General features: G+C 47.2%; 1 protein-coding gene across 3 annotated transcripts in view; it reads right to left on the reverse strand.

The window, feature by feature from the left end:
• The window catches only part of PDE9A (phosphodiesterase 9A), a gene marked incomplete at its 5' end in the record, with an annotated part of 40,686 nt that extends 25,958 nt beyond the window's left edge, over window positions 1-14,728 (reverse strand). Inside the window, 4 exons of one of the 3 annotated variants that reach the window (XM_084286792.1) lie at window positions 628-671; window positions 2,272-2,349; window positions 3,853-3,923; window positions 14,660-14,728. In XM_084286792.1, the coding sequence (XP_084142918.1) occupies window positions 628-671; window positions 2,272-2,349; window positions 3,853-3,923; window positions 14,660-14,728 (262 nt within the window). The remainder of the gene's footprint in view (window positions 1-627; window positions 672-2,271; window positions 2,350-3,852; window positions 3,924-14,659) is intronic. The other 2 variants (XM_084286793.1, XM_084286794.1) reach the window with 2 other exon arrangements.
• Between the last annotated feature and the right edge of the window lie 367 nt (window positions 14,729-15,095).

Genomic DNA, 15,095 nt, shown 5'->3' on the forward strand with positions numbered 1-15,095 from the left:
CTCCAGTGCCCAAGAGCTGCTGGCCTGAGCCCAACACCGGCATGCAAAGAAAAACAGTGAAAATGCCACTTCAGTCCTGCCTGAGGAGGACAACACCACTGTGCACTGGGGAACGTATTCCAGATGTCATCTTTCATCCAGGCCTCCTTTAATCTTGTCAGGTGTATTTAAATATTTATTACACTCTGAGCTACTATGCCCACAACAGAAATTATGCTCCCTCCTCAGCCATTTGGAAATAACACAGGGTTCAAACGCAGTGCTCAGCTTTCAGCAGAGGTTTGCTGAGGGATGAACAAAGCACTGTGGGATGGGCTTTCAAGCCTGGTCGGCAATGCCTTCGCAGCACCGCTGCTCTGTGCTGAGTCAGGCCCAGGCTGAGCACTTTGGAAGTCCCCTGGCCTCCAGCCATTCCACCTCATCTTCAAAGACTTTGAAATTTGGGGACAACTTTTTTCTTTTTTCTTTCTTTCTTTTTTTTTTTTTTTTTTTTAAATTTTCCTCCAGAATACTTTTAATTCTGCCATAGCTTCAGCCACAACAGAATGCATCACAGCCACATAATTTCTGAATGGAAATGATTGCAACCTCAGTTTTAGCAAATACAGTTCAAAAGGGTTATTTTACCTGAGAGCTGCCCAGTGGCAACAGGTATCACTTTGTAGGGAGACCTGGAAGAGTCGGAGAGGGTTGATGTTAGCAGTGCTGAGAAAGCAGCTTGTATTTCACATCTGCATTCCCTGAGGAGGAAAAGTATCACAGAATCACAGCATATCCCAAGTTGGAAGGGACCCACAAGGATCAACAGGTCCAACTACTGGGTCCACATGGGACCACCCAAAAATCAGGCCCTATGGCCGAGAGCATTGTCCAAACACTTCTTGAACTCCAGGCTTGGAGCCAAGACCATTTGGAGTAGGCTTGGGGCTATGAACAACAACAACTAGGGTAAGAGATGCAGGAGAACAAAGGAAGCAACAATGAGTCTTCCATGACCACTGCCCCAGGGAGCCTGTCCCAGTGCCTGACCCCCCTCTGGGTGCAGACCCTTCCCCTAACCCCCAGCCTGACTCTCCCCTGTCCCAGCTCCATGCCGTCCCCTCGGGTCCTGTCGCTGTCCCCAGAGAGCAGAGCTCAGCGCCTGCCCCTCCGCTCCCCTCGTGAGGGAGCTGCAGGCCGCCATGAGGCCTCCCCTCAGCCTGCTCTGCTCTGGGCTGAACAAACCAAGGGACCTCAGCCGATCCTCACACATCGTGCCCTCCAGACCCTTTGCAGTCTTTGTAGCCCTGCTTTGGACTGTAATAGTTTTGTGTCCTTTTAGTGTGGTGCCCAAAACTGCACACAGCCTCAAGGTGAGGCTGCACCAGTGCAGAGCAGAGCAGGACAACCACTTGTGACAATCACAGAATATCTGAACATATTCTAAGCCCGTTCAAACTCTGTCATTTTAAATATGGAGGGGGCACTTTTTATGCACAATTAACCCTCAGTTTACTGCTGACCTACACACAAGGAGATCTTTCTTGTGAAACAAATGTGGTAAAAATGCCTCTTCTTTGGCAAGTCTCAAGAGCTTGCAGACTGAGATGGTGAGGAGCTCTGCTAGGCTGGAAGGAAGCTCCTGTGGTGGGGACCATGCTCATGGCACCCAGAGCAAGAGGTTGTAGCATTGTAGCATCATGGCTGCTGCGGCTCTGACACGTGGCACCAGTGTAGGTAACACCAGAGACAAGTCACGATGAAATTTGCAATGGAATAAGTAACAGCAGAAGTAGTAACTGTGAGCAGTCACAGTAAAAATAAAAGTGCAAGGCTGAACAAGCAACGGGGAGCCAAGGAGAAAAAGAGAAAGGGATGTGGAGACAGGAAGGGCCAACGCCAGCGTGGAAGAGGCTTAACCTCATCAAAGACTTTGACTTCGCTTGCGGCTGATGTCACGGTTTGGTCCTAACAGAGCAGTAAAGGAGCCAGGGAACAAAGGAGCTGGGAGCCTTGACAGCAAACAGAGTGGGATGGGAACAGCTGTTCTGCATTAAATACTTAAAAGCAGTATTTTTTCCTCAGACAATCACTCCTACTTTAATAACAAGCAAAAAATCTTCAAAACCAGCTGGCATCAGAGTTATAAGCCAGCAGGCTGTTCGTGGTGCCACCTCCCTGCCCCTGGCAAGCTGCTCACCTCATGTTGCCTACAAGAGGCATCGCAGCCCAACACCCCCTCTCTCTTGGGCATGACCCCCCTTTTGAGGAGCACGTTGCAGCACGGCTTACCTCTCCGAGTTTGCTGGCATCGTCGGGTCAATGGATACCATACAATTGTCTGCTGTCAAGAGGGAGATGGTTGTGTTTCTGAAAAGTATGTTCCAGAGAGGTTTATTTGAGCGAGAAATGCTGGCTGAGATCCTATGCTGCCGTGCACGGCACACAGCCATTTTCCCTTGTGCAGTACTCCTGGCATGGCTGATGCTACCCCAGACCCACTTTTACGTGGTGCAGAAAGGGTCAAAGCACAGGGCCAGGTAGGCTTGGTGTTTTGCCCATTTCAGTTACCAGAGATGTTACTGGCAAAACGTGAAACGTGATCATCTTTGATCTCAGAGTGAACTTTGCTCCTTGGTAACTCCTGCGTACTGTTGACTCATCAACTAATAATTTCTGTTGAAAAGCTGTGTTTTGTGATACATTGACTAGGTGGCTATATATTGACTCACAATATACAAATCACTACCAGTCTTTAAATCATCTACTAACTCCCTTACCAAAACAAACAAAACAAATATTCTTGCTAAATACGGAGCCTTCATTGGCATCCTGTGCTAGGTGTGATATCATAGGCTCAAATGTGAAGGTCTGTGCTGGCTCCAGGAGCCTAATTAGAATGAATAGAACTGCAGAAGTCCTTTGCTGAAAATAAAAGGACAAATATGCCGTGAACGCCCTACTCATGAATGACTCTGCTGAACCAAGTTTCCTGCTTGATGGGGTGGAAGTATTTGACATCACAGGCAAATAAGAGTTATTAATGTCTTTAATGTCAAATGGAAGGAAACAGCAAGGATAAACAGCAAAGGCTGTTAATTCTCTTTAGTAACCTGTGCAAATTCTGAGTCAATATGGACTATTTTATCATTCAGTCCCTAGATCTGAAGTCATACAATAAAATTGTGATTAAAGGACTGACTTATTTTTCCTGTGCTTTTTTTTTGTTTTGTTTTTGGTGTGTGTGTGTCATAAACATGTACGTACAGAAGTAAACACCACGGCTTATTGCATGCTGCTGGGCATTTCCCTGGTGCTTCTTGAGGCCCACCTGCAGACAGCAGATGCCCTCTGGTAGGGGTGGGTTTGGGGCACGGCTGAGGGGCTGCCCTCTCTTTATTCTATAAATTGGTTCTCCTGGGTTACTCAGTTTGGCTGTCCCATGCCTGGGATTAGCCTGTAGTGTATCTAAATATAATGTTTAGCACCTGATGGCAATGCTTCTCATTGGCCCCAAGTTTTTCCATTAAAATGCAGGTTTTAAAAATGCTGTTGCTTTTCACTCAATATGGGGAATAAACTGGTGTAATTGTGAGGCACGCAGAGCCCATATGTACTCTGGGCAGGGATTCTGCACTTGGCGTTATTTTTGTAGAGTAGCTCTGTTCTGTTCAAAGTGGCTAAACACCTGCCAGGGCTTCATGCACTTTTCCAGCTGGGGCTGTCTGTGTTGCCCCAGCTTCTTCTTCCAGAAGGCTGGAACAAGAGAGAAGCCTGGAGAGCAGGTCACCAGATCATTTGGGGCCTGGCTTTAAAATGTCCCTAGAACTAATGGAGCAAAAGGGAAACGAATCTCATAAATGAGAGGCCTACCTTGGCAACCCTGTTGCGATGCAGAAGAGGTCCATAATATCTCTGGAGTTGCAGTATTTACTGAAGATCACCTTCCAAACCAAACAGCAGCAGGGAGAAAATGAAGACAGAGGAGAGAAAGGACAGTTAGCTCCCAGTGGGAGATGAACTCTATTCAGGCTTGAACTGGGCCAATTTTAAGGCTCAGCCTACCATTCCAATTATCTGATTTGACTCGTGAGCTGGGATATTATATGCTCCCACTTTAATACCTTTCCTATTTTTCAATAAAAAAAGAAAGCTCCAGAGACCTAATTGCACTATTCAGAAGTAGAGCAGTAATGTATGAGGACTGACAGCGGAAGGTATCGCATAATGCAGTAGAGTTGCAGGATGGCAACAACCGCAAATATAATGAAGCAACAGCCTGGATTTAGGAGGAAAACAACCCAGATTTAGGGAGCTCCCTGGATGGTATAAAAATGCACTGCTATTTGGATTACTCCAACTTAAGCTCGCTGTAAGCAGAAGAGAGCATTTTTCTCCTCCAGTTGTGTCCAAGTCCCTGCAGCCTACCAGGCTCCGGTTGTTCCTGCTGCTAGGTCAGGGCTTGGACCTTGAAGGGGCAGCAGCAGGGCTGGGAATGCAGCATTTGTTTGACCCCATTGCCATGTAGCTCTCAGTAACACAATCCCATATTCCTGGTAGCATGGGGACGTTGCGTGATGCCCAACCCAGACCTCTGCTGCCCACACTGGCAAAGCTGTGGGATGTTCTGCCAGCAAGGAGGGCAGGCATCTGCCAATGCCTTGGTACAATGCAAGCCCTGGGAGTTCTGGAGGCAGTGCCAAGTCCTGGAGAGGCTGTGCTACAGTGAACACTGCCTCTGACACTTCCCCCTGCCCATGTCCAACCCAATGCTGCAGTCACAGTGTGGGCTTTTCTGGCTTCTTTTCTCATCCATCCCCCAATTCTCCTTACTCTCTTGTGCTGGCATGGCCAGCCTGCCCTCAAGCTCCATCTCCTAGCCCTGCTAGGAGATGCATCCACCTAGCCCTGCTGGGGTCTAGGCTGAGATTGTTATAAACATGATTTTTGGAGATGGCAATTTAAGTAAACTTATCTCGCTGTCCTTTCTCCTGAAATATTGGAGGAATCGGGACAAAAACACAAGCTCTGGCCACCCTGGCTCAGTGCTGTTGTGCATGCAATACTATGCACCAAAACCTGATGCTGGAGCAATGCTTCAGGTCTCACTTTGCATGGGTGGTTAAAAGCACCCTTATTTTTCAGCTAAGCATCATTAGCTGAATGACATCAGTGTCCTCAAGAGACGCCTGTGACTAATACAGAAGCATACACTCACCTTCCCTGTTTTCCAACCCAGATGGACTTACGGTAGGTAATATATTTATGTTACCAAAACTCAAGGCAATTAATTGCTGGGGTAGTTAATAAGCATTACTGAGGAAATGGGTGGGACTAATGCCCGGGTGTGTTCTAAAAGGCTGTTTTGCTAACTTCCTCGGTGATTGACCCTTGTTTATTAAAATGCAGTGGCAACCAAAGCAATAAAACATAGCTAATCAGGTTCAGATAGCATGGAAACCCTGCTCTGAGCAGAACGCAGCATCCTGTTGGAGTGATAGCTGCTAAAATTGGCTGACAGACTACTGGGAAGCTGCTCCTGTACCAACAACTCGTATATGCTGCAGCTGAGCAGATGATGGTAATTGCAGCTGAGCACAGGGTAAAGGCTTGTGTTGTTCTGGGAGTGCTATTTCAGGTATTGAGGCTTCTTTTTCTGGAAATCAATTACTATTGACTGGGACAGATAAGAGAGGAAAAGACTAAAAAGATATATATTTAAAAAACATTAAAGGTAAGAAAGCTGCCTGACTCACGGAAAGCAGCAGGAGCTTTCAGTTCATTGAGGATGAACATTAATAATTCCATTACTCCACGCAATAGTGAAAGAGTGGGAAGAGAAACAAAGACTGTAGATATTATTTTCTAGCTTATGAGCTATCTCCATACATGCTATTTATCTTTCCATACTTGGCATTTTTATTTAGGATTACTAAAAGTGGATTTGTGAATCACCCACTGTACTTTGATACTCGTCTCAGGATGTTAATGGTTGTTCCCAGCTTCCCAGCTCTTGTGTTTCTTTTTTTTTTTTTTCCTTTTTTTTTTTCCTTTTTTTTTTTTTTCTTTTCTCTTTTTTCCTAATCAAAGAGCATATGCTACTATACTAAAGTTCTCTGCTTTTGCAACCTGCTGAGCTTTTCTAACCAACTTCCTTCTCTTCTAAAGCAAAGCAGACAGCCTCCAATGTTTCCCAGGACTATGTAATTGTTCCTGTTATTGCCTGCAGGTTTATGTTCCCAATAAAGCCGATGTCAGTTGTGCTGATGGAATACAACTGGAATGCATTTTGGAGAGACAGGAGGACAGTGCTGTGTACTATCGATGGCTGCAGCCCAGTAAAGGAATCCTATTTGCCTCAAGTCCATGTTTGTTGCAGGGACATTAGCACCATCAAGCTGATACGGTGACATTTGGCTTGTAGCCATGCTTCAGCCAGCTGGCACGCATGGCTTCTCCCATGACCAGGGAAGGTGGCTGACCTGCAGCTTTGAGGATAGCAAGTCCTATTGCCACTGAGTGGAGAAATGAGCACTTTCCACACTGCCAGGAAGATGCCATTGGCTGGGCAGATGTCCTGAACCCATCGGTGTTTGGCCCGGGTCTCCATGATGACACTTTTCTGGCACCACTTGTAGGTCTGATCCAGACCCACATCAGCACTGAGGGATTTCATTGCCCTTCAAACCTCAAATGTCTCAGCGGTCTCTGACCCAGTCATCATCTTGCTTAGATCCCTGTTCCTATCCTGGGTGGCAAGCCAGGCACTGCCGCAATGTGTCCCAGCACCTCACTCCATGCACAAACACCTGGTGCTGGAAGGTAGCACTGCTTTGGACAGGAGTGAGACCTTGCTATGGAGCAAACATAAGTCAAAGGCAGGAGACTGCAGCAGTTTCTAGAGCTGTGGCTAAGATCTTGCACGCACAGCACAAGACACTCAGCTGTCAGAGTCCCTTCTGAAGAAAAGGCAGAGCCAAAATCATGCAAGCAGTCTCGCAGAAGTGATAAACTGCATGGGGAAGGAGAAACGAGGCTTCTGCTTCAGCTTGCAGATTGATGGCTTAAATGCCACTAAGAAAATCAGCCCCGTGTAAACCCCGTTAATCGCATCTCCCTTGGATTTGTGCCAGGAGGGAAGGAATGTGTTCCTCCAAAATGATGCAACATCTGCAAACAATTAGTTTCTCCTGTTAGAGAGTTAACATTATTTCATATTTCTGCCTTTTTTTTTTTTTTTTTTTTTTTCCTGTTAGAATAACTTCTACCATGTGCAGAAAAATTACTGGAAAACTAGTCTTCCCTGAGTGCTTAGTTGGGTCGTTTTAATAACACTCCATCAAGACCAAGAAGTAGTCATTTGGTTTAAGCAGGGAACTCTGTCTTCCTGCCTTGGAGAGTAATGCAAAGCAAAGGGGGGGAAAGCAGAATGAATAATAACTGAGGCTTTTTGGAGTGGAAATAAGATGTTGATGAAGCATGCAGTGACTGTGAAGTAGGACAGCGTGACTCAAGTCGGATGCCTGGTTCCTGGCCCAGAGCTCACTTCTGTGGGGCTGAAACTGTGGGGTGCTTTCTCTCCTGCAGTCCTTTCTGCATTTTTTGGAATATACATGTATATATATGTATATATATATATTTTTTTTTTTTGGTCTTCCTCTGAAATAAGAGGTCATTCTGTCTTAATCCACAGTATCCACCTCTGGTGGAGGATTATAAAGCTCCTCTCAGACAGAGCAGGGATTGAGAGTCCTGCTGTCTGTCTGGCGTCCTAACTTAGAGGAGCAGTTTAGCATTAAGGACCATGATGGAGATGTTACTAAGGGACCACAGTGCGCATGCTCTGTGACCTACCAGTTTACAACTAATTGCATTATATTTTGCTTTAAGATAGGATGGGTAAAAACACAGCCTACAAATCCAATTTCTGTTCTATATTTGATCCTCAGAACAACCGATCTTCTCTGTACACTGCAAACCCCGTCCATAACGTTATCCTCTCCTGATCTGTTGTTGGTAATTGGGTTTCCTTCCAAGTATTTAACCAGCTTTTTTTTTTTTTTTTTTTTTTTTTTTTTTTTTTACCCTAGTGAAACTCATAGATGAATAATGCAGGAATATTTTCAAAGCCAGCCTATGCTCAGTTTGCAGTCCGACTTCCTTTTGCCTGCTGTATTCAAGACTTTTTGCACTTGCTGGTGCTTTTCATTCAGCTCAGTGAGCAAGCAATGTTCGGAGTCACAAATGTGACACACTTAAAATGTGGAGGTAAAGCAATCTGAAATGATAATCTTTGACTAATGAGACTGAAGGATAGTGCATCAGAGAAGCATTTGGTAAAATTCAGTTATGTATCTATCTCTTGTGGACCAGGGAAGCTGTTACTGCTTCTGTAATAGTAGTTTTCACATGGAGGATTTCTGAATGAGGCAGGCGGCTGATGTGAAATTTTCATTGTGATTTTCCCTTTCTCTTCAGCAGTTTTTGTTGTCCATGTCAAAATGAAGTAGGATCCAGAGCTCTTAGATAACTCCCTGTAGAAATCACTGGAAGGAACTCATTTTTCTAGGCAAGTAAGCAAATAGATCTTCCTCAAAAAATAGTCCCGAGTACCTACCTTATCAGGCATGGCTCTTGACATTCAACAGAAGCCTTACCTAACACCCCACATCTAAACATCGCCCAGGCTTCTCATTCATGGAATTCAGATGCAAGTATTATAGCATGAGCCCAGCTATCTCCAAACTGTCCATTCTTTATTTCTCGCACTAATTAACAGTAGATATTTGGAAAACCACTCCATTTTTCTGAGCTCAAGTGTAAAACAGTATTAAAAATAGTTTGCCAGCTTTGCCATCTGTTTGATGCAGTAGGAGCTTTGCTAAGAGGAGAAAAGAAAATAAATGTGTGTGTGTGCACAGGCTTGTGTGGGAAAGAAAAAATGAGTGCCCTTGCCGAAGAATCCTAACAGAAATTAAAACTGCCCGAGCTCTCCAGACCCTGCCTGTGTTAGGCAGTGAGGAACACGGCAGATCTTTTATTTTCAATGGCCAGAGTGCTGCAGCTCTGCTGGTTCACACCTACCTTCGAGCTGTGGAGCAACATTCGTTTCAACATGGCACCTACATGAAACGTACCAGTGGGATTTGTCTGACGTAGCTCAAAACATCTACGTGCTGGATGTCTCATCCATGCTGCTCAGCTAGGCACCTGCTATTGCTGGTAGAGGACCACTTCCAAAGGGAAAGTCAGCCCACGCGTCTCCAAAATCCAGTCTAGGATGGGATGAATCATCCTCTGGAGATACCGCCTGCCTCCCCGGTGCCTGTGGGGGAACCTACATGACTAGCTTGGAGCAGTCACCACTGACTTTTAGATGACTGTGGTTTATGTTTAAGTGGAGTGAATCCCCTTAGTTCCCTAATTATATACATTACCCTAAAAAGAGAAACAGGAGCCAGACAGAGCTGATGCATCAGGATCCTGAGGCATGTGGTTGTATGGCAAGCTGCAATTCCCATCCTTTATAACATTCCTGAACAGAAAGCTACGAGAAAGGAGATTTTTCTCTTTTTAGGAAAAAAATACAACGATATGTGGTGATTCCCCTTGGGCAATCTTGGACATCCATTGAGAGGGACAGTATGACAGAGGTGGTCTCTGACACTGTAAGTAAGGATCTCATCACTTTATAGAGTTGTTGGGGTTGTAGAGGAAAGAGGTTACATTAAAGAGAACCTTGTGCACCCTACTGACTCCACCAAAGGACATATTGACAGTATCCAGTCTTTCAGCAATAATGACTAGTGGCAGAATACAACCAGGAACCAGCAAGGCAGATTTGGTGATGCTGAGCGGAAAGTTTCTTAGTTTCTACAGCAGATATGGAAACATTTCAACCTTTGACGATTAACTAAAATGTTTATATTTTAGCTTCTGTTAACACAGAAAGGGCACAGAATTGCTTCTAATGGAGTACTAAATGCAATTAACCCTGTAGCACATTAATGCATTAGGCTTGAAATGTTTCATAAACTGGGTGGTAAAGATGCTTTAGGACCAAATGTCCTCACTAAATGTGAGCTAAGCTGGGCTGCTTGTCTCAAAAATACTAACAAAAATAATAATGCCTGATATTCCAACATGCTTGATAATGTTGGGCTGGTAGAAGCATGATATTAGTCAACAGAGTCAGGAAAAGCAGTGAGAGGTGAAAGGCCAGTCTGCAGCTGTAGAAGTTAGCCAGAAAGGTGCTAGAAACAAGGTGCTTTGTCTTGTTTGTACTACACCAAAAGAGGGTCACGTAAATAACGTAAGCTTCAATGGTTTGCTTGTCCAAATCCTTCAGTAACACTAGCAGGAGGGTGTTAAATTTATGCTTTGTCTTGGCTAAAGTGAGCATGGACTGCGATAGGCTACATCTGTCCACAGAAGACTTCCTGGTGGATGGACACAGAAGGATGATGGAGCTGTGCTGGAATTACAGAGCTGTGCTGGGATTGTGGCTTGGCCTCCTACGTGCTCAGAGGACGCATGCTGGAGAGGAAAGACGGGAGGAAAGGGGACAGAGGTCTCAAGTATGACATTTTCTCTCAGTTTTTTAAAAGCCTGTTTTGAGGCCATTATTACTCTCTCAGATGTTTACATACTCTTTAGGTGCTGTAACGTGATGGAGTCAGACGGAATCTGCTGTTTATTTTTTGCTGCTTTGCAATGAGGTGGCCAGGCAGAGCAGCCCCAAGAGGTGTCCACGTCCCGACTGCCCGTGACCTCCTCCTCTGCACACCCTGGTGTATCACCCTAAAAACCAACGTGTATTGTGCTAAATCCTTCATCTGAACAGACACGGGACAAAGACGTGGGCAGCACAGAGCATGCTGGTCCCCTGTGCCAAGAAAGTCACGGGGATGTCTTGCAGCAATTAGGGGTGCGAAGACTCTTAATGGCCTCAAACTCATCATCATGCCACTATTTTTCTGCCGGGTTTTGTTTTTAATCTGAATCCAGTTCGGCGTGTTAAAAATAGCACGGCGAGCTTTGGAAAAATCTGTTGGGTTTGCTGGAGTCTAGGCATTTATACCACAGTGGCTGTTGCTCTAATTAAAAAGAAAAGCTCACATGACAGAAATTATTCCTATGCCCTGACATTTCAGTGCAATAACTGCAGCACCAGAACCCAATCTTCGCTTTGTTCTGCTCTTCGTGGACCTCGGGCCAAGGGGAGCAAGAGCCGTGGGTATCTCGTTGTGCTGCTTGACGGGCCAGCACAGTAGACGCTGAGAAAGGTTGGAGTCAATACATTTCCCAGAGGAAAAGAAAGCTAATTTCTCTGCTCAGCATCCAGAATGACTCAGTAAACCAGCAAAATGACTCCAAAATTCTTGATTCGCTTTCTGACGGGGAAGAAATATCACCCTGAGTGATCTCCTTGAATCTCTGACAAAAGCGGCAGTCTTTCTCATTTTTCCAGTTCATTCAGGCTCTGTAGGCTTCTGACTTTCCATCCTTGTTACAAATATGATGTTGATTAAGACACTGGAAACAGAAATCCTCTCAAGACAAGCATTTTCTCAGAAGAACGCCTTACGACTGTGTGAACAAAGCCACCACCCTGTGACATTTGAAAACAAGAGCCATGAAGCCACCCACCTGGGAATGTGGCCACTGGCTGCTTCTGCTTTCTCACCACTTTAATCTCAAAGGTCAAAACCAAATGATCCCCAGTAGTTTCTGTGTGGAAAAAATAAAAATAAAAACGAGCATGAGCTCTGTGCTGGTGGACTTTTAATTCAAAACAGACTCGACAGGATTTTTTCTTAAAAAAGAAGCCAAAGGGTTAATGACATTATGAAGGCTAATAATGCCGCAGAGATGCTGTTGGTGGCTTGCTCAAGTTTTTCAAGGCAAACCTCACTTCTCCACTGGCAGACCGGGGGGCTTGAGTGCTTGACCCCATCTAGTGGCACTCCAGGATTGAGGAGAAATCCCTGCCCACCGTGGTGTTGTGAGGTCTCCTTATCTTCTGTGAAACGGCACCATTCCCCAATCCACCGTCTTCTCCTTCAGCTGGCAGCAATCCTGGCTGTGTACAAGTGGGACACGGACGTGTTTCTCAGGTGTGTGAAGCCCTGGACATGCATGCAAAGTGCAGAGGGAGGTGGGTGACCAGGCAAGTGGCTTATGAACTTCTGAACGTCTCTGGGCAAGAACATCCTTTAGAAATAGGTAAATCCAGCAGTGCTGATTTCCCCAGGTGTGCATCCACATCGTGTAGGCACTGATTAGGAGGGGCATCATGCCAAAACCCCATTTTTCAATCAGCCCCAAGAACAAATGGCCTCTTTGAAGCGGGTCTGTGCAGGGCACCGATTCAGCACACAGCTGTAGTGCTGCTAAGCCTTTGATCTTCCTTCTCCAGCAGCCTCGGCAGGGCTGTCCCCTCCACCTCGTGCTTCAATTGTGGTTCTGCCTCCACCAGGTCAGCAGGTGGCCACCCTACGGGGGCCCTGGTCCTCTGTTCCTTGGCCAGCACAATGCTATTAGCAGGCCAAAGCCTTCTCCTGGTGGACACAGAAGCCAGACTTTTGGTTGTGAGCACCCACAGCGACATTCCTGCTGGAGTCATTCCCTTCCACGTGTCCATTCGACCCAGCAAACCCTCCTCCAGCTCCAACCATTGCTGCAAACCACCAAGCCATGTCCCTTTGCCTTCCCTACTCGTGCCTCTCTGGACCCGATGACACACAAACCTACTTAGCTTAGTTCAGCTCTTGCTGCAGAGCATTTTCAGGTGCTCATCTGCAACGTGCAGGCTCCCAGGAGTAGTGGCATGCAGCCCGCGGGGCCTGGGTTGTCCCTTCATTCGCTCCAGCACAGAGGGGAAATCACATCTTCCAAAATCAGCAGCACACCCCGAGGTCACACTGGTTTAAGGTGCGGTAGAAACACAAAACTGACTATTAGTAATTGCCACCATGACTAATCGTCCCTGTAGCCTGGCCAGTCCTGGCCACAGCACAGCTCTGCCATGTCCAGCAAGCCGCTTGCAAGTTGGAGCTGAGCCCTTTCAAACTCAGCAAGCTCTGCTGTAACGAAGCTCATACCTCATTACTGGCTCAGCATTGATTTAATGAGTTCCCTTTAGAAGCCTCAAATATTGCATTCCTCAGAAGATTAAGGGCTGCTTTTTTTTTTTTTTTTTTCTCCAAGGGATGTTGTTACAGAGGAGGCATGAGGATCTGAGATAATGCCCTGCTTACCCCTGGGTGAACCCCATTTACTCGGTATTTTTATAGCAGGACTCCTTCCAAACATTGCACAGATGGAATTTCACATCTGACAAAAGAAACAGATAACATTTATCGAGCAAAAAAAAATACTTAATGCCGCCCGAGTTTGCATTTGCTTGCTCATGCGGCTGTGCCTCTTCTACGCTTTCAGTGACAAAAGTGCTCTCCAGAGACTGGCTCTGTGAAAATGCTCTTTTAAAAACAAAAAAACACAAAAATAACTGACAAGCCAAATAAAATCAGCCAAACCCAGTGGTGATGGCAAACGGTGTGATTTACTAACACCTACAGAAGTGCTCCGTACGCTCTCAGAAGAGCAGAACTCCCCAGGGTCCCGTTCCTGACGGCCGGCTCCACGGCGGTGCTGCTGGTGGCGGGGTGTCCCCCGGGCAGTGACAGAGGGGACCGTGGGCAGTGGAGGCACGCGGGGCAGGGCACGGCTGAGCTCTGCCTCTGCCCTGTTCCTGTGGTCATTCACACACAGGAGAGGAGGGAAGGGGAAGGGCATCTCTGCTGGTTTCTTTTTCGAAGAGAGGCACGGCGCGGCTGGGTGAAACGACAACTTGGAGCCGGAGCACAAAGGATGGGTATTCGAATTTTGCAAGTCAGAGCTTACTTGTGAGCCTCTCAGTGGTTTTCGCTCTGTTTTATAAAAGGCACTCGGTCCGTGGCCAAGGAACTGCCGTCAGAAAGAAGAAAAAGAGGACTGACTTACAAAAACACGGAGGCGTTTCCCAGCTTAAAAGCGGTGGGCTCTCTGCTCTACGGTGTGAGCTCTCCCCTTCAGCCAGAACACATTTTCCCCTGCCGTTTCCCCTGTGCTGCGAACCGTGGCTAAGCAAACAAGGCAGACTAACCGGAGTCCAAGATTTGATTAACATCCATCGACATTTTACAACCGGCTTCACAAGGGCGCTGGGGCCCCGCGGCACCGCAGCCGCACAGCAGCACCCGGCACCTGCCCGCCCTGTAACTTCCCACTAGGAAAGCACCCGTCCTACAAGCCCACTGGTGGGCAATCCCAAAACAGCTCCGTGCTCTCCAGCTGTGGTGTCCGGGCTCAAAGCCCGGGGAACACCTCTCCGCCAGCAAAACTTTGCAAACACGTCAGGAGGCTGCTCTCGGAGAGGCGTCCTGCAACGCTGCGAAACTCCTGCGTAGGCAGCGAGCGCCGGCAGCGCCGGGTGCTCGCAGGCTGCCAGCAGCCCCTTCCCCTTTAAATTAAAATCTGTGTCCAAAAGCAGAAGCTGCTGGAGACCCCCCCTCCCTTTCAAAAGAGGCTTGGAGCCACGCGTCTCGCTCGCCTCGCAGAAAGAGGACACCCAGCAAGCACAGCCTGCAGCCGCCGCTGCGGCCGGAGACGCCACTTTGCGAGAAAACAGCACGAGTACCTTTTGAATTCTTCCATCAACATCCAAATAAATACACTTGGGCCGGTAAGTGGAGGAGGCAGATCCCATCTTGCTACAGCCGGGCTTTGGCTGGGCCTTTTCCCAGCGTCAAACAGAGCGGAAAACAAGGCTCAGCCCCACCAAGCCGAGCCACCGCTGCCTGGCAGTTTGGTGTCCCTGCTCCTCTGTGTCCCACTGCACTCTCATTCTGGGGAGGTCCCTCCTCTAACGTGCACGCATTTTGCTGTGTCTCCGTCTCTCTGCCACCTCCTTTTAGTCGTGCTCCCCTCCGCATCCAGCTGCCTTGGGCAGGCAGGGATGCGGCTCCAGATGCTCTCCCGAAGTGCCCTCTCCATTCCCATGGCAACAGCCCCCTTCTGCTCTCGGGCTGGGAGCTGCGGGCTCGCAGGCACACAGGCAGCGCCGAGCAGCACTC

The sequence above is a fragment of the Netta rufina genome (assembly GCF_964035555.1).
Source record: "Netta rufina genome assembly, chromosome: 1".
In the NCBI taxonomy this organism is placed as follows: Eukaryota; Metazoa; Chordata; class Aves; order Anseriformes; family Anatidae; genus Netta; species Netta rufina.